At 36.7% G+C, this 24,822-nt stretch overlaps 1 protein-coding gene across 1 annotated transcript in view; it reads left to right on the top strand.

Annotated features, from left to right (window-relative positions):
• Positions 1-24,822, top strand: part of BANP (BTG3 associated nuclear protein) — a 138,331-nt gene that overhangs the window by 16,726 nt on the left and 96,783 nt on the right. Inside the window, exons 4-6 of the mRNA XM_026857117.1 lie at positions 4,623-4,745; positions 5,530-5,705; positions 19,059-19,298. Of these exons, the coding sequence (XP_026712918.1) occupies positions 4,623-4,745; positions 5,530-5,705; positions 19,059-19,298 (539 nt within the window). The remainder of the gene's footprint in view (positions 1-4,622; positions 4,746-5,529; positions 5,706-19,058; positions 19,299-24,822) is intronic.

Below are 24,822 nucleotides of genomic sequence, written 5' to 3'. Positions count from 1 at the left end.
GGAGGAAGATGAGAAGGATATGCTCAGGAGCCCTGCCTCCCAGAGAAGCAGCCCTCACCGTGTGGGAGTTGTGGTGACCACAAAGTATTACGTGGGCAGGGGTCAGCAGTTCGTGGGGGTGCAGCTACCTGATCGTCTCTGAGCTGAGCTCTGTCTGTGAGCTCTTACCTCTTTGCAGATGTTCACATGTGCAAAGGAGACTCAGAAATGGTCTTAACAGAGGACTCTCTTCTGTTTTCTCTTTAACTGGTTGAACACTGCTGTAAATATTCCATTAACTGGTCTATATTAGTGTGTCTAGCAAAACAAGAACAACAACTTCTTGTCTGAAAATTTCAGTCCTGAGTTTTCCCACAAGTAATTTTCATCCATTTGGAGAAATGCTTTTGATCGGGTACCTTGTGGAAGATAGAAATGTCACTTGGTTCCTTGTGCTTTATTTTTCTCTCTTTCTAAATGAAAACCTCATCTGGGAAGAGGAGGAGATGATGGTATTGCCAAAAGTTCTTTTATGTCACTGGCTGCATTCTGTGTGATTGACAGGTTATTGGCAATGAAAAACCAAGAGTTAAGACTAATGATCATATCTCTGACTCACACGTTTTCCATACTGAAAATTACCTTTGGCAGCAATTTTCTTATGCAAAATATAGAATGTCCTTTTATATTTTAAAAATCCCCAAGAGCAGAAGCTAAATATCCACACTTGAAAATCATTATCTAGTATGTTTAATTTTTAGAAATATTTTCACCTGTAATTTAACAGATAATTCAATAAACTACATTTTAAAGAAATCCCCCAATATAATAATATCTGTAGGTTGTATGTATTTTAAATTTTTTACTAAGTTATGTCCAAGAATAGGCAAATTGCAGAACCAGTCTCTCCAAGTTCTAATGCTTATGGGGAAAGGAATATGTGAACAAAAATGGAAAGTACTGAAGCCTATACAACACCGGGTTTCTGAAGCCCTCCTTCTGACCTCTCTTAATATTTTCTTTCCATCTTCTCCATGAGTATAGTACTGGCAGCACTCATAGAAAGAATTGCTTCATTTGGGATCTGAATATCAGATGCTTTCTTCCTTCTTGTGGTTTTTATTTTCTGTACTGTAGTACATAGTAATGATAAAAGTTCATTCATCTTCAGTATGAGAGGTACAGACTGAAGAAGAAATTACAATAATCCAGTATCAGGATGCACTAGGCTGTAATAAGTTTTAATGATTTCCTTGATGGATTTTGTCAGGTTGGCCTAATATCTGGACTTTACATAGAATTCCTTGTTTATTTTTGTTATTGTTGTCTCTTTAAAATAAATCTGAAAATGGAGAGCAGAACATCTCATAGGAAAGTTAATGGGAAGCACGTTCCCATATCTGCAGGGAATCTTGTGGATATCCTTTTCCCCTGTGTATAATTTGAAGTCTAAGACAATCCTGTGAAACTCTCCTTTTTCAAGCATGGTGGTGCCCTTCTGTACTGGTCCCAGTTTTTATTTTCTTCCAGGTAAGTAACTGCTCAAGTTTCACAGCATCAGCTTTGAATAATTTCTGCCTTGTAGTCAGAATTTCTCAGCAAATTCCGTAACCATTCTTGTCCATGTAGAACATGGACCAGAACTGTAATTTCTTGGTTAATGTTTATGACTTTTTGAATGGAAAGGTCACCTCATCCTCCTCATGCGGACTGTTCTTCAAAGCACCATTTTTCAAGAGTTACCCATTAAACTTAAGAAATTCCTTCTCCTTGAAGACTGAAAAAGAATTAAGTGAGTTTTCCTGGAGTCTTTGTGCTAGTAGATACAGAAAACAGCAATAATCTTTTATCTAACCCTAATGATTCCTGGTAACAGATGAGACACTTCAGTTATTTTCAAACTAGATGTAGAGTTGCTACTCAGGCAGGTTAATCACAGCAAGAGGTTAATTGGAGGTTGTAGATTTGTTGTGCTGTGTTAAACATTTCCAAACGCTTACTGGAGCTGTTCTCTACCAAACTGCTTTATAGGTACTTTCCTCTCCACACTGCTTTATAGATTCTTTGAGAATTTACAACTTGATAACAGTTCATTTCCAAATGTAAAACAATTGATGGACAGTTTGGTGGTATCTGTGGCTTCTTACAGAGGTTTGCCTTGTGTGTGTGGTGTCTGGTTTTGGCTTTGTGCCAGGAAAATGTGTGTCACTAAAATAGTATGTTTAGTGGCTCCTCTCAAAATAACCGTGCAGGTGGATTTTTTTCCTGTCAATAACCCACTCTACTAACTAGGGAAAGTTAATTCTTAGAGAGGAGTCAGTGTTTTCATGGGTGTTTGTTTAGGGAGAAACTTAAATTTTTTTCTTCACTGAAGTAAGCAAACTTGCACGTACATCGATGTGTTGAAGAGGCAATAAATCTGTGCTGGTGGGCTGTACAAAAGTATTTCCTTATTCAAAATTTGCTTGAATTAGCTATATGCCATCCAGCTCACTCTTAGATTGTCTTCTTTAAAAATGACTATTCCTTAAAAAAAAAAAAAAAACGGGGCAACCCCTCCCCAACTTCCTTATTTTATGCCAATTTTTAGTGCTAGGACTCTTTTTCAAATAAAAGCTTAATATGAGCAAAATCCTAAGGACTTTATAAATGTAATTTATTGCATTTATCTCTACAGCTGAAATTAATTATTCAGAGTGTTCATTAAAAATAAGCTTTGGTAAGTGACATTTTAAACAGGCATTCAGAAGTGATTGCAAGGAAGATGGTGATAAAGAACAGTGTCTAAAAGGAAGTGTAAAATCCTTGAACATTTTAAACTGTCCTGTAAAAACTTCAAATGCAGCTATTTGGGAAATGTAAGGAGAACATGTACTGCTGCTAGACTGGGGGGACTGCCAGCATTGCCACGTATTGATATTTTATCTAGTTGGTGTAGTGGTTTTTTTTTTTTAAATGTTCAGTGCTGGCATTGAGAAAATAGGCAGAAGTTGCCATTTTAAAAAATAAAAAGCATGCAGGTTTTTTCCCCTTGGTAATTGAGAAAATTTTGAAAAGGTGACTATGAAAGCGTCATAAACCCCTGTGCTCCAGATAGCAACTGAAGAAGCCCAACAGAAACCATCTATTGCTTAATACAGTTTGAACTTCACACGCACACATGAAGAACTCTAGTACAGTTTGTACTTGTCTGATTAGACAAACATCTTGCAGAGCTGCTCAAGGTGTGCAATCCAGCAGATCCTTGGCAGTCCGTGAGGAATCCCATGTGTTGCTAGCAACAGATGCAGTGACTGTAAGAAGGAGGCAGGGCATTAGGCCCTGGAGCTTTTTCTATCCAAAAAAACTGTGGTCAACCATTTTATCTGTGCCAAAGTTGAGATCCGTTTATTGTTAGTTCTTATGACAGTTTCTTATCTTTTCTTTAGGTCTTAATGATGGATATTGTAGTGCTTAAAATGTAGACACATGAATATTCAAGCAAGCAGATGCTCTCTTACAGTTGAAATAAACAAGAGTTGCTGTCATCAGATTTGTTTAATTTGTGTTTGAACAATTAGCCAAGGAATACAGTTAGGAAAAATAAATGACTATCAGTCATATTTGAGATGTTGAACCAGTTAAAACAATAGTGGACTGTTTACTGTGGGAAGCAAAGAGAAAGAAGAAAGCCTTCTCTTTCACCGAATCACAATTTTTCTTGTAAGTTTTCTCCTTAAGTTTACCATGAGCGCATTGGAAACAGTCTTAAGTATCAAAACCATGATTTAGAATATGAGTAATGTGGTGGGAATAATGTTAATAATCTCTGAACCCAAATTAAATGATAAGCTACATGCTGGAGACAATTATTCATGTTTGCTTTTGTATTATAGTGCAGACAGTGTGCTTTTCTGTGCAGCGCTTCTCTAGTTACTTCCTTCTATGTTGTCATCATAAGTGATCAAGAAGGCTTTCTGGTTTCTCACATACTAAATGCTTTTCTATTGTTTTAGATTTTTTTTTTGTATGTAAAATGCACACAAGAAATAATTTAGTCTTGTCATTATTTAAAGTTACAGTCTGTCCCTGTTTGCTCTGATACCCCTAGTACCACTCCCGTCTCCCTGCCCTCCACAAGCCCCCCAGCTCTGGAAGACAACACGTGTTTTTTAACTAATCTTATCATCCAATTTTGTAATAAATAATTTTACATGTTTTTTTCCCCCAGGAATTATCCTACTAAAAATGGTGCATTACCGTGTAAGTTGGCTGTAGTATCTCTGAAATTGCTCACACTCAGAGTTTTCAAAAAAAAGAATTTGGTGGCTCTTTGGAGCTTTGATTTACAGACTTCCTCCTGTGTATTTTGAGTTGATGAATTCTTTATCACTTTGCCAGGGGTCGTGGACTTTTATATAATTCCATTGAAGCCATCTGTCCTCTGAAAAAAACTGAGTACTTGAAATGGTACAGATGTCAAATGGGATGGATTACCAGCTTTAGCATTTGATACATAACCGCGATGCTGGGAGAAAGAGCAAGGCTTAGAGGCAGTCTCTTGTTTTTAAGTAGACTATTTAAACCATAAGACTGTGTTAATGTATTATTTATAAGGTTTGCTCCTTTACATTCCATTTTCCTCTCTGATTTTTGTCTTGTAGTGTTGTCCCTCAGACCACAGTAATACTGAACAACGACCGGCAGAATTCAATTGTAGCCAAGATGGTTGGGCAGGAAGAGCCATTGAGCAGAGCAGCGGATTCTCTGGAAAATATCCTTAGCAAGTTAGTAGCAGTTACGGGAATCTTCCCCCTTCATTTCCTCCTTTGACAGTTCAATATCGGCCTCTGCAGCCATTTGAAGTGCAAAACAAGGAATGTTCTAGGTAACAGTGAGGGGAAAAACATTGAACTGGTGCTTCAATATTTTAGTTCTGCCTGGGGAAACCTCCTATCAGCATTAAAGGTACAGAGCAACACTTCACTCTTGATGGGGAGAGAACATCTTGGAGGATCTGGGATTAGTTCAATGTTAGTTGACAGCTGCCAGTTGACAGTAAAAGTGCCCATAGCTACATATTTTTTTACACAGATGCACGATCACTTGGGAACATGCCAAGATCCTGTATTTAACCAACTGAAGAAGGGATATGCAGCAGCCCAGGAAGGCTTGTTAGGATTTGTACTATCTAAAGCAAATTTTAAATTAAGTGGAAATGTAGATTCTGGGTAGAAAATGTTCTAAATAATGTTTTTATAAATTATTTAAATATGTTGTTGTTTTGCACACTGGGCCTAGACTTTTCCATTAACAGAACTCCTGTGTGATTACTGTGTAATAGTGATAGAAAGTGTGTATCTAAAATTTTTTTATTTCTTCTGCTTTTTCCCCTCCATTTTATTTTGCAGGGTATTTCAGAGTTATAAACAGGAGTACTCTTGTTTAAAGGACTGTGCTTTTATAATACATTTAATTTCATCAATTAGTGTTTTTAATTCCCTTATAATGATGCTATTCCAGATCAAAGGATTGTGTTTTCCCAAAGTTACGTACTTTTCTTTTCTATAGTGCTGTTCCTGGACGCAGGCAGAACACCATAGTGGTGAAAGTTCCAGGGCATGACGACAGTCACAATGAAGATGGAGAGAGTGGCTCTGAGGCCAGTGACTCAGTTTCCAACAATGGACAGTTAGGAAGCCAAAGTATTGGGAACAATGTCACTCTTATTACGCTGAACTCTGAAGGTATGCTGATCACACTGTGCTTGAGCAAGGAAATGTGGTGGTGGAGTGAACTAAAGTTCAACTGGAAGCTTCAGAGATTGTATCACGGGTCCAACCTTGAGTTGTTAGGCAGTATAGCAAGCATCAGATAGGAGTGAATGAATCTCAGTAGGTTGGTTGTTTTTTGGTTGTCTTTCCTTTTTTTTTTCTTTCCATTTTTACTAGTATTGCAGGCAGAAAAGCTGATTAAAATTATTGTAAAAGTTAGGAAGTATACCCCAGTATAGCAGGGTAGCTTTATATTTTAAATCCTTCGAATTAACACATGCAACCCACAGGATTTCCTATCACCAAGCTGAAATACTGTTTCAGGAAAATAAATGTCTTCTCTGGGCAATAAAATCTATGGGTCCATTTCCTCCAGTAACTTATTGTGACAGTCCCCTTGTGTAATTCTTATGAATGTAAAGTAGTTATTTTAGCAACTGTAAACAAGTTTTATAAGGAAATTCATATTAAAACCAGCCTTAACAGGGTAGTGTATAGTGTCAGATTTTTCTGAAAATTCTTTAAGTCTTGCACACAGAAATCAAATGTAGTGAAATCTAAGCATCTTAGATTAGCTTTATGTTCTATTTTATATTGTTGGAAATACTGAAACGAAAGTGTCTATATTTTAATCACAAGCAAAATGATATAAGGGACACTGAGTTTTAGGTGAAAACAACATATGATAAATTATATTTTATGACTGTTTGAAAGCATCAGTGGGGGTGTTTTTGAGTACAGATGTAATTTGAATCCTAGACTTCAGTTTAATAATTTTCCTAATTGTTTTAAAACATATTTATTGAATATTTACTAAAGTGTATTCTGGATGTGGTAGTTCATACTTACATTAATGTACCAGAGAAGAATAAGTTACTTCAGGAAATTATTGCAGCAGATTACATTTAGGAGGTGACCTTTGTACTTAAGAGACAAATGTGTTGTCATTTTGATCTCTGACATTGAAATAGGAAGACTCTAATTTAGGAGTAATTCAATTTCTTCTGCATGATCTCCAGCCATTGGTAAAAGCACGTTGGGTGTGAACAAGTTGGGATACAATTAGCGGTGAGGATTAATTCAAGATAGCCTGAAACAGAGTATTTAGGAGTGCAGTCAAAGATTTCAGAACAGCTGAACGAGATGCTTTAAAACTTTGATACTTGGGAAATTTCAGAAGTCAGTCTGCTGAAAGTCTCAAGTGCCAGAGGTTGTTTCTGAAAATGTTGCTGTAAGGCATCTGGACCTAGGATTCTTTGACTTTTTTGTGGATACTTGTGCAACACGTGCATGTTATAAAGAGCTTTTAGGTTCTGTCCTGTTTGTGTGTTGTGAGACAGAGTTGCTTCCGAAGGCTGTTTTGTTTTGGGTCAGTGGGGAGGTAAAGGAGGCTGAGACTGCCTGAGGAGTTCCTCTCAAAAAAAATGACTGGATCGCAGATAGTGCTGATATTTTGATGTGAAAATACACATTAAATGTCTGTTAATATTTCATACAGCTCTGTGAACTATGTGAGGAACAAAGTTTCTAACATTGGGAGGGTATTTGTTCTGTAATGCCCTTTCTGATGCAGTTGTTTGGCACAGACCTGCACAGACAGATGTGATGTTGGCCTTTTCTGCCATTGTTGTATATGTAAATTTTGAAGAAACGGCTAATCCATTAATGTCTTCAGATCTGATTTTCTTCAGGCCTTTAGAACGCTCATCCATTAAAAATCTCTCTGAGATTGATGAACACTTTGAGGATCAGATTAGTAATCCCCCACACCTACCTCTTGCCCTCGAAAAGATGAGAGAGGACCGCTTGCACAGAAGGAATGCTAAGCGAAGTAGCCTGCAAGATATCACAGAAATTAAATTATTAATAAAGGAAGTGAAGAAGAATAATAGTTCTCTTGTGCAGACTTGTTTTCTTCAGCAGTAAAAGGCAAAAGTTACAGCACCCATCAGCTTGCTTTCATCGTCTGTGAAAGAATTCTGAGTGACTTTGAGTTGCTCAAAGCAAACTGGATTGATTGTAAAATCCGAGGGGCTGAGAATGGCGTACGTCAGCCCTTACGGACTGAGACTAAACAGCAGGTTTTCAGTATGACTCCCATCTGTCATCTCGTGTCAGGAAAGCAAAACTAAGCTGTGTTTATAGTTGGGCTTTAGCTGACTTTGGATATGGCACTGATGTGTGGATATATTCAGAATTTAGTTAATACATTTATATAAAGGCATTGTTTGCTGGCTGTTTTCAAAGAGCATTTAATCATGTATGGTCGTTTAAAAAATATTAGTGTTATTGCCTTTCTATTGCTGCAAAATAATTATGCAGAAGCGTGGAGGCTAGTTCCTAGTTCCAATAATAGTCTAGAATAAGGGTGTGGGGTTTTTTTTCAATTTAACACTGTGACTTTATGCAATTTTTCAGTTGTATATTACTCTTTCTGCATGTGCAGTAAGGTGTGTTCTCTCGTTTCTTTGAACAACAGTTACCTGATTTGCTTTTCAGAAAACGGAAAATCTCCATTTTCTAGATGCAGTTAATGGTCTGCAAAGTGTTGACTTTAGAATGTAGTATTTATGAACTGAAAGCACGTAGAGATACACAATCTCTAATTTTTGTGAAATCTTGTGAACTTATTCCAATGTGAAATTTGGAAAAATGAATTAATGCCCTTTCATGTGGGGATGATAGCAGAAATATCAACAACTGCTGTATTCATTGGACTGCAGTTCTAATGGTAGTGTTCATAAAGTCATCTTGCATAAGTGAGGATAAAACCCAGCAAGAACAGAATTGTTCGGTATTGTATTACCAGTGTAAAATTAAAATAGGCTAGAAGGCTTACTAGTGACTTACTACTATTATTAATGTCATATTTTTGGCATAGAAAATATCAAGTATATCCTTATTCAGCCAACTAAGTAATAGTGTTTTTTCATTTAACTTGTAATTTTACCCCGTAGATATTAATAACTGTCAAAAGTGATTAGTCTGTTGTTGTTTTGAATGCATATGTTAGAGCGTGTCTTTTCTGCTCTAACTTTGTTGCAGCCAAGTGGATCTTCTGGGGAAATTAGAGAAGAGCACTTGGTATGGATATATAAACAGTTGTGTAAGCTTATAACCACGGGCTTTAGATGTAAAATTATTTTTTTACAAATGGGAGGATAATTTAATACTGAGATCAGAGCTCAAAACTCTCTTTTAGCAAACTTCTGTTTTAAGGAGATGTCTTCCTGCAGAAACACTGTTTGAAAGAATTGAATGCCACTGATCCTCTTAAAGTTTAAATGGGGAAGGGACATAAATTTAAAACTAACTAATTTTGAATCTTTGGGTTCTGGAGATCTAGATTGGAGCCTTCATTTAAATCCTTAGGAAAAAAATAGAAATATTTTTTTACTGACTGAAACTTGGTACTGAATGAAGAAGCCCAGGTGTGACCCACTAAACACATTTGAGTAGAAGTGAAAAAACAAAAAGCTTTTAAAACAGCAAACATACAATTTACCAAGTAACACTGTGTCCACATGCTCTATTCTGGTAATTTAAACAGCTCAGCCAATGCTAAAATGTTGCTTCTAAGTGCTATCTGTAAGGTCTAATTGACTTAATCATCACCTACCTCTTTTTCTCTTTATTTTTCTGATTTAGGAAAAATATCTCCTCGTATTTTTAGCACAACATGCTAATGTTTACAAAAATCCTCGCTTTAACCAATAGTCATTTTTTCAAACCAGAGTTCTTTTTGTCATATAATTATCTTAGTTACAATCTTGGCTAAGAAGTTCTGATTTGGAAGAGCTTTAGGATGGCTCCTCTGACAGTTGTGAAGCTGTCCTTACCCACAGTTAATAAGTCTCAAGTCTGGTTAACCTTTCTTTTTCTCTGTTTTTTGAAACATTAGAGCTCTATAGGTAACTCCTGTTGTTGTGGTAGAAACGCAGTGAAGCAGTTTACATCAGGAGGTGTAGTTTTGTGTTTTCATATAAACATTTTCTTTCTAAAGAGCAGCTTCTAGAAATTTGAAGTACCCATCTGTTCCCGTGTTTTAGAAGCCTTTTGTGTAGTTGTTATTCCCAGAATATGTGAACGTGTCTTGTCTTAGCAGAAATGTTTTCTGGAGGAAAGAAACCACCAAACACGAATTACAGCATGACGTGTCAAACTTACAAACAAACCATTTTCATGTGCGAGTACCTAAGAATTCGGACAGAGGCTAGTTTTCAGAAGGGTTTGGGTAGATGAAAACAATGTAAATATAATGAAAATTAATGTCTTTGCTGTGTTTTCCTGAAGCACCGTATGCTTTTTCTTTAATCTGGAGGAAACCTGTGTTTAAAAAATATAGGGGACTTTATTAGTTTGTTGTCCTCTCTCGTTTTTTTTCTTTTTCCCCAGCATGGATTGCACATCTTTGCATTTAATGGAATAAGAAACAAACATTTATCACTAAGAAGTGTTTAAAGTAAATGTCAGCAGTTGATAGATGTGTTTTTCTCTTTTAAAAGTCCAGTTAATTTTGACACGAGTGTGTTCTTACTGTAAGTCTTGGAGTACAGCATATTCTCTCAGTTTAAACAAAGTTGTGCTTTTCTTTTATCTTGAACTTTCTAATTAGGCTTAAAAACGATGAGCAGTTGATTAATGAAGAACATTTTTTAAAACATCATCATTTGGGCTTGGTGTCTATGTACATGTTATTTTTGTAACGGATTGTTGTAAATCTTCAGGAACTGTTACAAAACCCCTTATTTGTCCCTTTGTGTTTGTGAGGATTTAGTTGTGTGTGTTAAATGGTTTATAACGCAGTGACTTTTATCCATCTGTTCAGCTGTGATTGGAAGGGCGTTGATATTTCTCTCAGGTGTATTGAAGCTGTGCAGAATTGTGTGACTTAAATGTCATGGGCACCCTCCAACTTCGTACAGTTCACTGTGTTATGCAAAGCAAAGATAGAACAGGAAGAGATTTCATTAATTTCACTGATACATTTTCAGAGTGGGAGAGCTGTTAAGTTTTCTATACTAAGGATGCTAAATTTTTTTTTAATAGCTACATGGGAATTTGTGTGTTAAATGATGGCAGTGTTCTGTTTTCCTCTTCAGTTTTCCAGTATTATACTACTTAAGCTCTCAGCGTGGTCATAGAAGGAAAAGTTTAGACTGTTATTTTGAGAAGACTGTTTTTCTGTGCTTTCCAGAATTCTTGTACACTTATAGAAGTGTGTAGACTCTGAATTGGATTTCACCAACCTCAAATGCTATGGTTGACACTTAGTGCCCTTCTTGCACAAAATTATTTTGTGGATGGATTCTTTAGGCCTTTGGATCTCTGAAGATGTCAGTACTAGTTGATTACGTGGTAGGTAAGGCCTTGTGTATAGTCTGTTTATGAAAAATTTAATCCTAACGTTGTTGTGTTCTTTTGGATTTTGCCTTCCACTGCAAAAGGTAATACTGTGAAGGACACGAGATCCACACTAGTTTTAAATTACAGCTGTTTTAAACCTATGGTGGTATTAAATAGCTATATTGTTTTCTGACTTTAATGAATTCTCTAGTACTGGTATGTGGCTGTAATCCTGTCGAGTTGGTTTTCAATTGACTAAGCTATAACCTGGCAACCGTATGCACTTTCATGAGTCTGTTTAAAATACATTCTGACATTCTTAAATATATTTTGTCTAAACTTGTTAACTGAAGAGTTTTAGCATTAGAGGACGAAAAGCAAGTTGCAGTAACTATGAACAAGTAAGTTTTGGTAAGAATGGTGAGCAGATTTTCAAAGGATCAGTACTTAAAAGGAGCCTTTTATGTTCTTAATAGATAACATCTGAGACAAAAATAACACTGTTTTGTCTAGATTTCAGTTACCTCCCATCTTATTTACTGTAAGGACTCCTCTTTGGCCTTATATTCAGAAAGCTATTACAGATACAGTTGTTTAAACTCATAATTTTAACCCCATCATCTTCCCCGTGCATCCCCTTCCCTACTCCATGGCACCCTCATTATGAAGGAAGGTCTTGACCTTTGCCATCTTCCAGTCACTGTTTAGAGTTGCTCTGGCTTCCTCAGACATAGATGACAGGTTTCCTTGCTTGTCCTGTTTTCACAGAGACTTTTATGCTTCCTTCTGCTTCCCTGGGAGGAGATCCTTATAACTAGATATATACATCACTGTCTGTAATACTCATAAAATTGTCTTTTCTCATGGTGTTTACATAAAACTTAGCTATAGTTGATACCTTTCTCTTGAGATACTTTTTCTTTTGGTGATGTCTACCCATCTTAGTGTGTTTTGTCACCTGTCTGTCTCTCTGTAATCCACTTACGGTGGATTCTGTGGATTACTGCCGTGTTCTTGGATTGAAAAATTGCTGGGTAAGGTTGTTGTATTTGTTCTGTACTTATGTAGCACCTTCTGCAACACTTAATTCTGATTCAAGACTTATAGAAAATAGTAAAAAAGTGTGGCTGTTGCTTACTCGTGGTTTCTATTTGTGGGTAAAACTGCTTGGAATTCATGTATAAAAGATCACACTTAGTTCATGAAGAACTTTTTTGGCAAGTCTTGAGCTTGCACTAAGTAGTATTTTCAGAATTTTACCTTGTCAAATACTGTTTTACCAAGAAACATGTGCTAAGAGCAGAAAACAAAGAATAGCTAATATCCAAATATATTTAGTAATTTTTTTGATAAATTAGTTTTGCTGTGATCAGGCAGTTTTGTCTTTCCTCTGAAGGTGTTGTAAAGTTTTTTTAAAATAAAATTCAAGAACTTGCTCTTCGAAATTTCACATTAGACTATTGGTAAAAACAGAATTTGCTTTTTAAAATGCAGCTTATGTACAGAAAAACTACTATCTCAAGCAGCTGCTTCAGTTTAGCTCAGCAAAGCTCAAATGTTGAATACTTACTGTTGAACTAAAGGAGCTATCTAAAGGCACTGTGATTATACTTGCACGCTTCTCTAGGAGATATGATGAAAGCATTATTTGTTTAATACTAGATATTGCTTTCAAGATACAAGGGGCTTCAAGATGTAAGGAATATTATAATAATACTGTTCTTAGACATATTCAGTATATGGTAACATTTAAAATATCTAATCTGTGATTTACTGTATAAACAAGAGGAGCATCTGTTCCTAAAACATTAATGCACATTATGTTATCCTTTTAAATCTTTCACAATAGAGTTACTGTCCTGTCTTTAATATGGAAGGAGAAAAAAAATCAGGCCCTCTCATCTTTGTGGTATAAGAACGTCCCATTCAGCATTACTATGGTGCTTTAAAAGCAGATATTTTTAAAAAGCCTATGCTAAAGCCAAGACTTTGAAATTACTAAGAAAGAAACACACTGTCCTTAGTGTCTCCCAAACATGTGGAATGCTCTTGAACAGAGCTCTATGAAAGCTGTTTTAAAGCGATAGAAATAAAATGGCAAGATCCATTGATTTAGAATTTGGTTCAGTGAACTTTACACTTGATACACTGGCATATGATGTTTGGCACCATAGAGGGTAGTTTTGTATCATGTCTGCTTTCTTGGCATTCCTTTTACTGCATTTTAAGACTATTAAAATTGTAAACCTGCATATTTTTTGAGAAGATAATGGAAAGCTGGTCCCCATAGTGTGCTAATTAAAGGGGGAATAATCTTTTTCCACATGAAATTTAGTCACATATTGTCTCTTTAACTTTGTATTCGAAACAATCATTTTACAATAGTAGTATTAAATAGTGCTCAGAATTTACTTTCCAAACGTGAATCCAAGCAGCTATTTGCATGTGGCCCAGACTTTTCTGTCCACAGGGTTTTTCAGTTTACTGAAAGATCGAATCTTGCATGTTATATGATCATTTGCAGCACTTGGCTTTTTTCTGCCAAGCTCCTTATGATCAGATACAGAAAGAGAATGACCTTTTAAATAGCAAACTTTTTGTGCCGTAAAACGATACTGTATGTAGCTGATGTGAAGAAACTGATGAGACTTCAGGAGCTTCAGTGACTTGTTAAAGCCAAAGAAAACTATAGAGATTGAATTGCTTTTATTTTTAAATTTTAAAAAATTTATTATTATTGGGAGCAAACAAATGAACAATGGTTTCTTCCAGGTATCTGTCACGGTGATGTTTGGAATCAACAGTCTGGTCCACTGCGTAAAGTTAAATGTTAAGAAAAAGGCAATAAACAAGAAAGTGGGCAAAACCTAAATTAGAAATCTGATTTCTGTCATGAAATGCATTTTCTCAGTGTTTAAAAAGCCTTCTAAATCCATGGATTTTAATTTTCCCAAATTTATCTGGATTTTTTTTTTTTAGCTGATGGGTTTAGATTACAGATGATCGCATAGTCTTAATTTTCTACTTCCGTTGAATAAATTCCCTGGCCTTCCATGAGTCATAAAGTAAGTGAATCTCCTCTTTCTCTCATGGCTTTAACCGCATACTAAAACTGAGGCTTTATTTTTAACCAACTAGTAATCTTGCTGATGTTATGCTGAGACTTCGATGCACACCATAGTATTTGCTGAGCCAAGTACTTTGGTACTGCATACCCGTCTCTGTTCCTTTGTGCTCTGTGTTGTCTGTCAGACAGCTGAAGAAACCGTGAGGGCAGGGCAGTGCAAGATATATTTTCAGAATATTTTGTAGAGTGTACCAGCCCTCTAACCACGGGGGCTTAGAAGTTAACTGGAACTGTGTCTCCTGTAGCCAAATCCTTTGTGTCATATAGAAGATAGTACCTGGAGCATGCAATTCTTCTGGCTATCTTTCTTTTATATTTACATGCAAGTTAAACCTTTTTTTTTCCTCCCCCCTCGACCCCAAGAATAGTCACGCAAAAAGCCCCAGTTCTGTGTCCAGGGCTGATGTTTGTGGATGTGTGTGTTGTACGCTTCCTTTTGCCAGAACTCCCAGCATCTTAACTGCTTTTTGTGGTGGGAAGAGGTTTTGGTGAGCATAGCTTTAAAGCTAGTTCTTTAACTTTTCTTTTGCACAAGCTTTAAATCAGATTGCTAGATTTGTGGGTTAACATATAGCTCATTGTCACTCTGCTCCTTATTTAATGATTGTTAGTTAATAAAGTCAGTGCTCTGTAGCTTGTCAGTTCATCACTACCTCTGTGAACTCTTGCAGGAGCAAAGGACTTGGACTAATTGACAGAAGTTTATTTAAAAAGATGATGATGAATTTTCTACACATCAGCCAAAACATTATTTAATTTCTCTAAAATGGGGGGTTATTTTTGTAGGTTAGTATTTGGGTTTTGTTGTTTGTTTTTTTTTTTTTTAAAAAAAGCTTAATTAATCTTTCTGCCTTTGTACTGCAGCTACCAGTCATTTTTCTCTGCTGCAAATGCCAGATTTGCACCCAGCCTTGTTAGTAAAATAAACACAACTACTCTGAATAATGGAACATGTTAATTCAGGTGTTTATGTGGGCAGGTGTTTCCTTTTGTTGTTCCTTGGTTTAAAGAAGTGACTGACAGCACCTAGTGAGAGCTTTGCTTCTGTTCTCACTGCTAATGCTCCCATGTCTAAGTAGGGGAGTGTACCCCAATGGAAAGATGTAATGGGTAAGTGTCTGTCATCTCCCCAGGCAGAAAAACACACACACACGTCCAGAGTGAGTCTGAAAGCCACAGTGACTCTTGTTTGGTTTTTATTCTCTTGATGTAGGGTTTCTTGATACTAACCTTAAGGCTGGCTCGTCCCGTTTCCATAGAAATGCTTGTTTGCGTAGCAGCCCCAGCTGCCTCTCCTCTTCTCACACATCCCTGCAGAAACAGAGGAACGGTCAGCTGGGTTGTGAGATAAAAGAAATGGACTTAATACAGTAAAAAAGATTTGAAAACGGCATTGAAAAGTGAACTAGTTCTGGATTCAGTAGGATGGAGATAAAGGCAAATTTTCTGATCTCTAAAAAAAAAAAACATTGAAGAGGAGCTAGAAATTAGACTGTCTGTCATTGAAATGAGCTTCTGAGTACAGAGAAGAAATCAGATAAAAATGTCAGGACTTTTAACACTGGAAGGAGAAATGATCAAGAGCCACTTCTCTGATGATATAACATTTGGTGTAAAGAAACTCAAGGAAGTACCTTTCCACATAGCACTCAAAATGCAATGAGGCCATTAGGAAAAGTAAGAAAAGAAAAATCCTTCAGGGCAGAACAAAAAAGGTGTGTGATTAACTGAGTTACAGATGAGTGTGTGCATTTATGCTTCATTATTTTAAAGAAAAGTCTGTTCTTTGACTGTAATCTTCCTCCCCAAACCCATCACGTGTTATTTGTGTTTTAGTAGCCTTTAAGGAATAGAAGCAGCTGTGTATGGGTGTACAGTGCCTAGTGGAGTCCTGACTCAGTATCTGGCTATCGCAACTTACGTACTAAATAACCCGACTCATCTAGATTCTATGTAGATATTGCTTGTAACGCTGATAATACACGTGAAGAACCATTTCAGTAAGCATAAAAGGTTGTTTGAGTGCTAGGAGCTTCAAATTATGCACCTTTAATCAATAGTGGGTTTGTACTTAATTGTTCAGAGAGAACTTCCATCAAGCTCCCGCTCTTTTTTCCTCTTAGTCTGTCTTCTCCCATATCACCCCCCTTGTGCAGAGCAGTTCTGCCTCCCTCATAACTGGCACTGTACTTTCTCTTTTCCCCATGTTTTTGTGTGCCAGTCTCATCATATTTGCTGTGTGCAAAGTGCCAGGTGCGTTGGCAGGCCGAGAGGAATTATTTTTATATACGATAAGGAATAGTTTAGCTTTTGTGCCCTCAAGTAGCTGCAGTGAGACAGTAGAGTCATGGTTAACTTTAGTCATGCAAGTTCCACTTAATGCAAAATGATTATAAAGCAAATTCCCTTTTCTGTTGAAGCCTTTAAAGCAGGAGGAAAATGCAGGAGATAATTTAATGTGGGGCTTGTGTTCATAGGTCAGAATAACAAGATAGTGTCTATTTTCCAGGCTGTTAGCAATAAAAGAACAGTTGCATGTGGTAAAAACAGTATGTTCTGGATTCCGTGCCAGTAAAAAACAAAAAAACAAAAAAAAAAAAGAAGAAAAAGGAGATTATTTTTCAAATTGAAAAAAATCTTTGTTTCATGTAGGTTGATAGCATTTGTTAAACAAGATTGCAGGTGAAGGGTGTTCCTAAGTAGTAATAACTCTTCTAATAGTAATTCTGTGAACTGGTAAGGAAGTAAGATTTGGATAGGATGTAGGATCATTTACTAAGCCTTCCTAGAATTTCTTTGAAAAACTTAACGCATTTATCCAGAGATGTTTTTGCTTTGTCAGCTCTGCCCAAATTTTTATAGAACAGTCAATTTATCTTCAGGAACAGACTGTTGTTTTCCCTGATAACGTTAACCAGACTTGTGGTGAGGCTAGACACAGTGGCATTCAAAACAAGTCATAATTAATCTGAACCACCTTCTTTTTCAGATGGCACCTGGTACTGGGAGCAGAAAGCAGCTAGTGTGCCCTATTACAGAGTTAGAATGAAAAGTAAGGTTCAAATAAAAGATATACATGAAAAAATTCCAAGTGTATAAAAATACATTCAGAATAGAGCATTATGTTCCGATTTCAACATGAGGGACTAGCTGCTACATATATCAGCAGTAAATATTTTTCCTTACAAATTATTATAGTTGATAATCAGATGTTTATAATGATATATGGGTATTGCATAATCTAACATTTGCTTCACGCTGTCATTATTCATTGCAATAAACTTCCATCTGACATGTGGTATGACTCAACCCAAAGGTCATGTTGGAAAAGTGTTTTTTAGTGTTTCAGTTGCTTTTATGTTCTATTTTATTGCATACTTTTGGCTTGTAGTCTAGTAAAATGCAGGCTGCTTAACCTGTGCCAGTACTCGGAAATAAAGATGCTGCTTGCTCAGGGGTCTGCTCAGTGTGAAGAGGATGTGCTCATCTGTCTGAATTCCATCACCTTGTCTGGGGACTGGAAGGGTTATGAAAACCAGGAATTTGTGACTTTGTATATACAGTGAAATGCTACTTTAAAGACATTCAATGAAAGATGAATCATGTAATTGAATTACCTGGTCACATTTTTACCAGTGTGTGAAACAGTGAGATACAATAAAGCTCCAGTACCGGAGGACTGAGTGACCCCTAAGTCAGGAAGCTTTGTTTTACTCCACAAAGTTGAGCAAACATAGAAATCAAATCCAAATGGTCTGTGTCAGAGAACACTGAAATGCTGGAATGTTGCTCTCTCCAGTTCCTATTAGCATTGTCAAGATTTGTACTGGAAATTCTGTTCTTATCTGAAATGAGTCTCCTCCTAGGTCCTGTGTTGCATCCTCCACTTCGGTAGGGATTGATCATTCTTACGAGTTCTGTTCTGGTTTCTGGTCAGTCTTGAATCCACTAACTTCTGGCATTGTCTGCAAAGATTAATTTCCAGGGAGGGCTTAGTGTTCCTCTTAAAATGAATTTTTTTTTTCCCACCAAACTGAGAGGCTGGGATAGAAATCAGAAAACTTTATGTATAAAATGTACGTGTGTGTATACACAAGAGAAGTTACGTACAGTTCTGCTGCTGCTGACCTTAGACTTGAATAGAAGGGAAGATGCTCTTGGCAAATGATTAGTGACTGATTCATTATCTTTAGGCTGTTCCTTGGTAAACTGTGTGTTTAGGAAATAGTGTAGATTACTGGCCACTAAATTCGAAGAAAGACGAAAATTTTGTTTGGGGTCTCCGGCTACATTTTGAATGATTGTCATTGCTTGAAATACTCTAAGCGATCAAATACATTACTGCTTTAGTTTCTTAAATTTATAATCTTACTTAGACTCATTCTGATGCTTTTGGGGGAAAATATGGTTCAAAGCTGTTAGCGTCTTGAAATTAGCTGTACTTTTAAGAATATTATGGTGTTGTAGTAATCTTCATTTTTAGGGGATGACTAACTTGATGAATGAGAACATTGTGAATATAGTGTGCTCCTTCAGCTGTTGGCCTCTAGTATGAGACACTTTAAAAAGATAATAGAGAGCAGGTTAGGCTGGACTAATGGCACCAGTTCCTCAGCAGGCCAGAACGTTAATGGCAATAACTTTTGGTCACCGTTGGGGCAGATTTGAGAATAACTTTTTATTTGTAGCAAATCTTGTGAGCCCATTAGTCACACTAAATTTTAAAGAAGTTTATGGAGACCGTGAAGAAAACTAGAATTGCTCATGATAACTTAGGAAATGTTGACTGTAACTTGAACCCAACTGATTCATTCTGTGCCACAATTAGACTTTCCACAATCTCTTGTTTTTAGAGGATTACCCCAATGGGACATGGCTTGGAGATGAAAATAATCCTGAGATGCGGGTCCGTTGCCCCATCACCCCTGCTGACATGCTGCACATCAGCACGAACTGCCGCACAGCTGAGAAGATGGCACTGACATTGCTTGATTATCTCTTCCATCGGGAAATTCAGGCCATCTCCAACCTCTCGGGCCAGGGGAAGCATGGGAAGAAGCAGCTTGACCCTCTCATGATTTACGGAATTCGCTGTGAGTATAACACTGAAACTTTTGTATTTATACTATATAGATAAGGCAGAAACTGTCTGCTACTTGCAGTTAAAACTCTTTTGTAAGAATGGAGTAGGTATTGCTGTTAGACAGATGTTTTCTATGCATTTGTGAAGGAATCCTAATGGGCTCGTTTAATTTAACTTGCTGTGGGTGTTCACCAGAAATTCCTCAGTCTTGAAATCTGAATTCAGATTTCTTTGCAACTACCAGCTGGGAGCACAAGTGTAGTAAATGCCAGAGAAATACTATTTTCTCAGACAGTGGGACAAATAATAAAACAAATTACACATATTTAAATGTTGTTCAAGTATTCAAAATAGTATGGTCTCGACTCTTAGTTTTTTACTTCCCGTTTATGCGTATTATTTCAAAAGACTAGCTGACATTGAGATGGAGGAAATTTGCAGTCTCTACTGAAGGAGAGATTAAGTATCATAAAGTCTGTGGATTCATAACAGGAATGTGTATGATGTGAATGTATTTCTGTCTGCTTCAGTGTGCATGAGTCTCTTGGTTATTAAAGCTATTGTGGAGTAACGAACAGATACTGCTTATACTGAAGATGCAATTTTTGGCAATTCAAAAGGAATCCAATGTGTTTCACATCTTGAACGTAGTAGACGTAGCCACTAGTTTTAAGTGAAGAATCTGGACATATGCATTTTGCTCTGAGATGGTGATTTCTAATAGGGAATTACTTGGTGAATACATTGAGGACAGGCAAGTCTGTTGAAAAAAAAAATTCATTATGAATTTCTTTATGAAAAATATTTTCCAGCAAAAGAGGTAGGTGAAGGGCTCTCAAACAGCCAAGCATCTGACCCAAGTGTACAGCTCTTGTGTGGTACCTTTGCTATGCATGCAAAGAGGAAACAGATTGAAATGTTAGTGCGGAATGAAGAGAGAGTCTAAAAATGACCAACTTTCCTAGTTGGACTAGATTTTAATATACTAATAGGTCTCACTGTTAAAAGATTCTTTATAGTCACATCTTATGTAGGTCAGCCATGGATTAGTAGAGTGGGAATAATATGTTGTACTAGAGTGTTTAGTGTGCAGTTGCCAATTTGAAATGCCAATTAAGGCTTAAGAACATAGCCAGAGAGAGCTTATTTTGACTGGTGTTTGAAGAACTTGATGTTTTGTTTTTAATGCTTCTGTTAGGGCAATGTGTGTGATAGTTACATGGAAGAAAATGTGAAGAATATTTGATGAGACTGCTGTGCTTTCTTGACACTGAACTGAGCTGAGGAAATACAGTCCTGTTGACCTGCTTTTGTTTCTAGTCATTAGCCGGCTGTCTCAGGGAAATTGTTAGGCAAAACTAACCCATTCAGTTTGCTTCGTTAAGCCGATTTTTTGTCTCGTTACATATGTGAAGCAGAAGACTTCAGGTTTCTGTATGAAATATATATTTTGAAGGGATATTATGGATCAAAGTGAGTTTGATCTCCAAAACCTTTTTAGCTATTGAGCTCATCAGTGCAAGTGACCTTGTCCATTGTCTTTTTAAAATTTAGATTTCTGTTGGCATTAGTTTTTAGAAACATAAAGAACTGACTAGCCTTCTTCCCTTGTTCCACTGTTAAAGCCAGTCACTAGCAACCCTTTTCCCCATCCCTTAAATCTGTGCACACAAACCAGATGAGTGAGTTTATAATTATTTGTGTAGGAAGAACAGGGTTTTGAAAATGTGAGCATGGGGAAGGAATGTGCTCATGTGACTGAATGCTCAAGCTAGGGATTATGTCATTTATATGAGGCATTCTGACCATGAAGAAATTGGATTATAGAAGTGATCCCTGCAGCTGGAAAAGGTCTGCAGTGGCAGAAATGTAACGGCAGTGGATCACAAGCAGCAGCGTTCGGAATGATGGGCACATGACACCAAAGGCACAGACAGTGGTTCCTGAGCACAGTTTGGAAGGTTTTGGGATCCAGGTCTATGAAGCACAGCTTTATTTCTTCATGTTGACTAGCATGTTGCTTTTGGGAATTAGTCCATAACAGACTAGGACTGGTTTATGCCTTCTGGAAAAAATACACCCCGTGTGAACCTGACCAGAGTTTACTACTTTTGGGTGCCCAAATTTTAATGGATATTGAGCTTTGCTATCAGCAATGACAAAGAATCTTGTGGCAACAAATGATTAAAAATGCATGTAAACTTGATGAAGCAGCAAATTTAATAGTAACAACATTGGTCTAGAAATGATGATTTCATGTAATAACTGAGTATGTCACCATTGTGAATAATTAAGTTGAAATATGATTTCAGTAGCCTGTTTATGAATTTGCTGCGATGTGACTGAGCATATGGATGACTCATAACTTTTGGGGATGAGATTCTGGCCGTGTTCACTTCAGTGGCAGAACTCCTGGTGAGTTCAGCTCTGCCTTGATTTCATCCCCCACACTTGTCTGAGAGGTGCTGGGAAGAGCCCTGCCATGCCACAGCCACTTTGCTTTACCAGTCCACACACCATCTGGTTTTTATTGGTGAAGTGTTCCGTAAAATCTACCAAAAATTGAGTGCAGTGCTAGCATGGGAACTAAATTAGGTCGTTGTCCTAACAATGTGGCTTGCTTCTGCTCTGAGCAGTAATACTTTGATGCATTATTTTAAAGTTAAATGAAAAATCTAATGTCATCAGCCTCTTATTTGCCAATCATAGCTAGAAAAGCTCAAGCCAATATAAAGGATTTTATTTTCCCTTTTGTTTTGAGTTTCTTGAAGTTTGTCAGTGGAAAGATATTCCATTTTTTTTTTATATAGAAGAAAAAGAAAACACCAACCAAATCTCTATTTAATAGGGAGAATATTTTGTATAATATGCAGAAACTATAGAAAATAATGAGTTGTATGTTTGTTAAAAATTCTTGATATACTGCATAAGGTTTACCGCAAGAGAGATGAAAGTTTATCTTTGGAAGTATAAATTTTCACTTGTGGTATAAATTTGCTTGTGGGGTGGCAGTGGTATTTAGAGAGTTTTTGGGCAAGAAACCAAAATGACTTAAACACACTATATGTCATTAAGTAGCTCATTACTTCAGCCCTACTAAAAATGTAGACATTTTCTGGTGAAATATGATATAAGGACATCCACACTTGTAATTTTCTTTGTGTAACAAAAAAAATGAAGGTTTAGCTCTTTTGAGATTTTTATAGCAATCTCTGCAATCTGTTTGAAAAAGCAGATTTCCCAATTCAGAATTCTACATTTATAAGAAACTTTCTGACACAAAGGATGATTTTACGTGTCGTTCTGGAAAAAATTGAGAGGGGTTTTCTGAAGTTCATAAAAGAAAATCTGTCAGTAGTTCTTTAATTAAATTAAACCAAAAAGACATTAGTTATTTCCTGTGTGTGTAACTTTGTTAGCGTGTCATGTCTGTGAAAGCCTCTTGCATCTGCACATGTGTTTTTGCAGACTCTCACCAATCATTTTTTAACATATTTGTCAGTTTTGGCTAATTATGGCAAGGGGATAGAAGATCAGTACCTACACATTAAATGCAGACCGAGGGGTTGGGTGGAGGAAGGAGATGCAGATTCACTAATTGTGTTAAAGGGAACCTGTGCCCTTAGTTCAGCTGTATTATTGGACACCAAAAATCCTCTTTTGGCTCCACACAGTCATCTGTTGCTTGGGCAACTATTGATGCGTATTGAAATAACTCTTGCATTAGTGACATGATGATTGTTTAGTTCTTGTTTTGGGGAATTTTTTTTTTAAAAACCCCACCAAAAAGCCCCAGTACCCGCAGAGGGGAGGGCACTGTGGTGAAGGATGTATGAGCACTGTTACAACCAGCTTGGGACTATTCTGTTGAATTTTCCCATCCTCTTGCAAGACTACTTCCTAGAACGAATGTGTGCCCATTTCCATTCATGAGTTAACATTTATTTCATCCAGAATATGCTTCTGTCATTTAAATAACATAGGAAAAAAGTGTTCTCTGAAAATACCTTATGCTAAAGTCTGTTTTTTAACTATATGGTAAATTCTGTATATTCTGTTTCAAATGGCACATTAACTTTTAAGATGCAATTCATTACTTTTTAAGAGACAATGAAAAATATGGAATAGAAAAAAAAATGGTAATCAAAGCTTGGTCTTTCTATTGTGGCGTAATATTGCTTCCAGCAATGATGGGACCACTTTTCTACTGTACTAGTTGAAGGAGATATTAATACACTTTGATAGAAGAGTGAAACATAGCTACGTCCTCTTCTGAGGGCTGTTCAAACAGAATTAAGGACTATACTGCTTTCTGAAATTCACTGACACAATAGTGCTTGAGAAGCAGACCACCCGCATTTGTTTAATAGGAAACACATTGGGCTCCTGCTTGATTGTGTAATGTATGTCAGTTAGATCAGTGTATGTATATATATATTCATGCACATAACCCAAACATCGTGTAGGTTGGGCCAGTTTAATCAACTTGTGTCATGTAAAGTCTGCGGATCGCAGTAAGTCACTACTGTTTCAGCTTCTCGTTTGCTTTTAATGAAGATTTTGATTTTAATAGCAATGCAGGATAAACAAGAAATAGACCACATTTTGTTCAGTCTTTCTTAAGCATTCTCATGCTTTGAAATACTGGAGGAAGGGTATAGTAAGTTGCTTCTCGTAGACAAACTGTTAGCTGTAAGGTTTCTCACCAGAGGGACCTGTTTTATGAGGTCCTGCAGACTATTATACTGAGTGTTTCATATAACTAAACAGTACAGTTACTGAAGATGTACAGTGTAAATACAGAATGTATTTAGTATTTTCTGTTTGTTTTCATTTTTCCACTTAAAAGCTTTTTTTATTGCTGTATTTTTATAAATTATACCCATTTTTCCTTTTATATCCTTTTTTCCTCCCTAATCTTTGTATACTTTTTTTGCACTCTCTCTGTCTTGCTTTCATTTCCTGTTTATAATTTTGGGTTTCGTGTGTTTCATTTCTGAATATTGTACTAGTCACTAACTGTCCGAGTGTATACTGTATGTACAATGATATAAAACAGTGTTATACCTAGATGCAACGGAGATTGCTAAAAGTCTTGGTTATCAGCAATTGTAGACATGCATCTAGACCTTGGATTCCATCAGGACACTGTTGGAGAACTTCAAGAAAAATTAATAATTTTTCCAATTGGCATTTTGTCCTATCTGTTTAATATTTCATCATCACTAGAAACGGATGAGTTTCTGTAACTTGGATCGTTATGACTACATTGCTAATTGTAATTTCAGTCCCTCCCCCCTGACAGGCCAGCTAACTCAAGATTCAGTCAAGCTCCGGATACGCTGGAGGTTTGGGGGAAAGAGGAATGGGTTAGTGGCAGTGCTCAAGTTAGTAATTTGTTGAGGATCTCTGTCTTCTGTTTAACCCGTGCTTCTGTTTGTTCATTATATAGGACATTAACTAATCTTCCAAGCTATAGTAGTATGAAAAGCAGTTGTGTGGTTTGTATCCGCATGGATGAGCTAATCTTGTGG

This window comes from Athene cunicularia, assembly GCF_003259725.1.
Source record: "Athene cunicularia isolate RWA chromosome 11 unlocalized genomic scaffold, athCun1 chr11_part2, whole genome shotgun sequence".
Lineage (NCBI taxonomy): Eukaryota > Metazoa > Chordata > Aves > Strigiformes > Strigidae > Athene > Athene cunicularia.
Note: the sequence above shows the minus strand (reverse complement) of the source record. Positions and strands in the feature narration are given on the sequence as shown.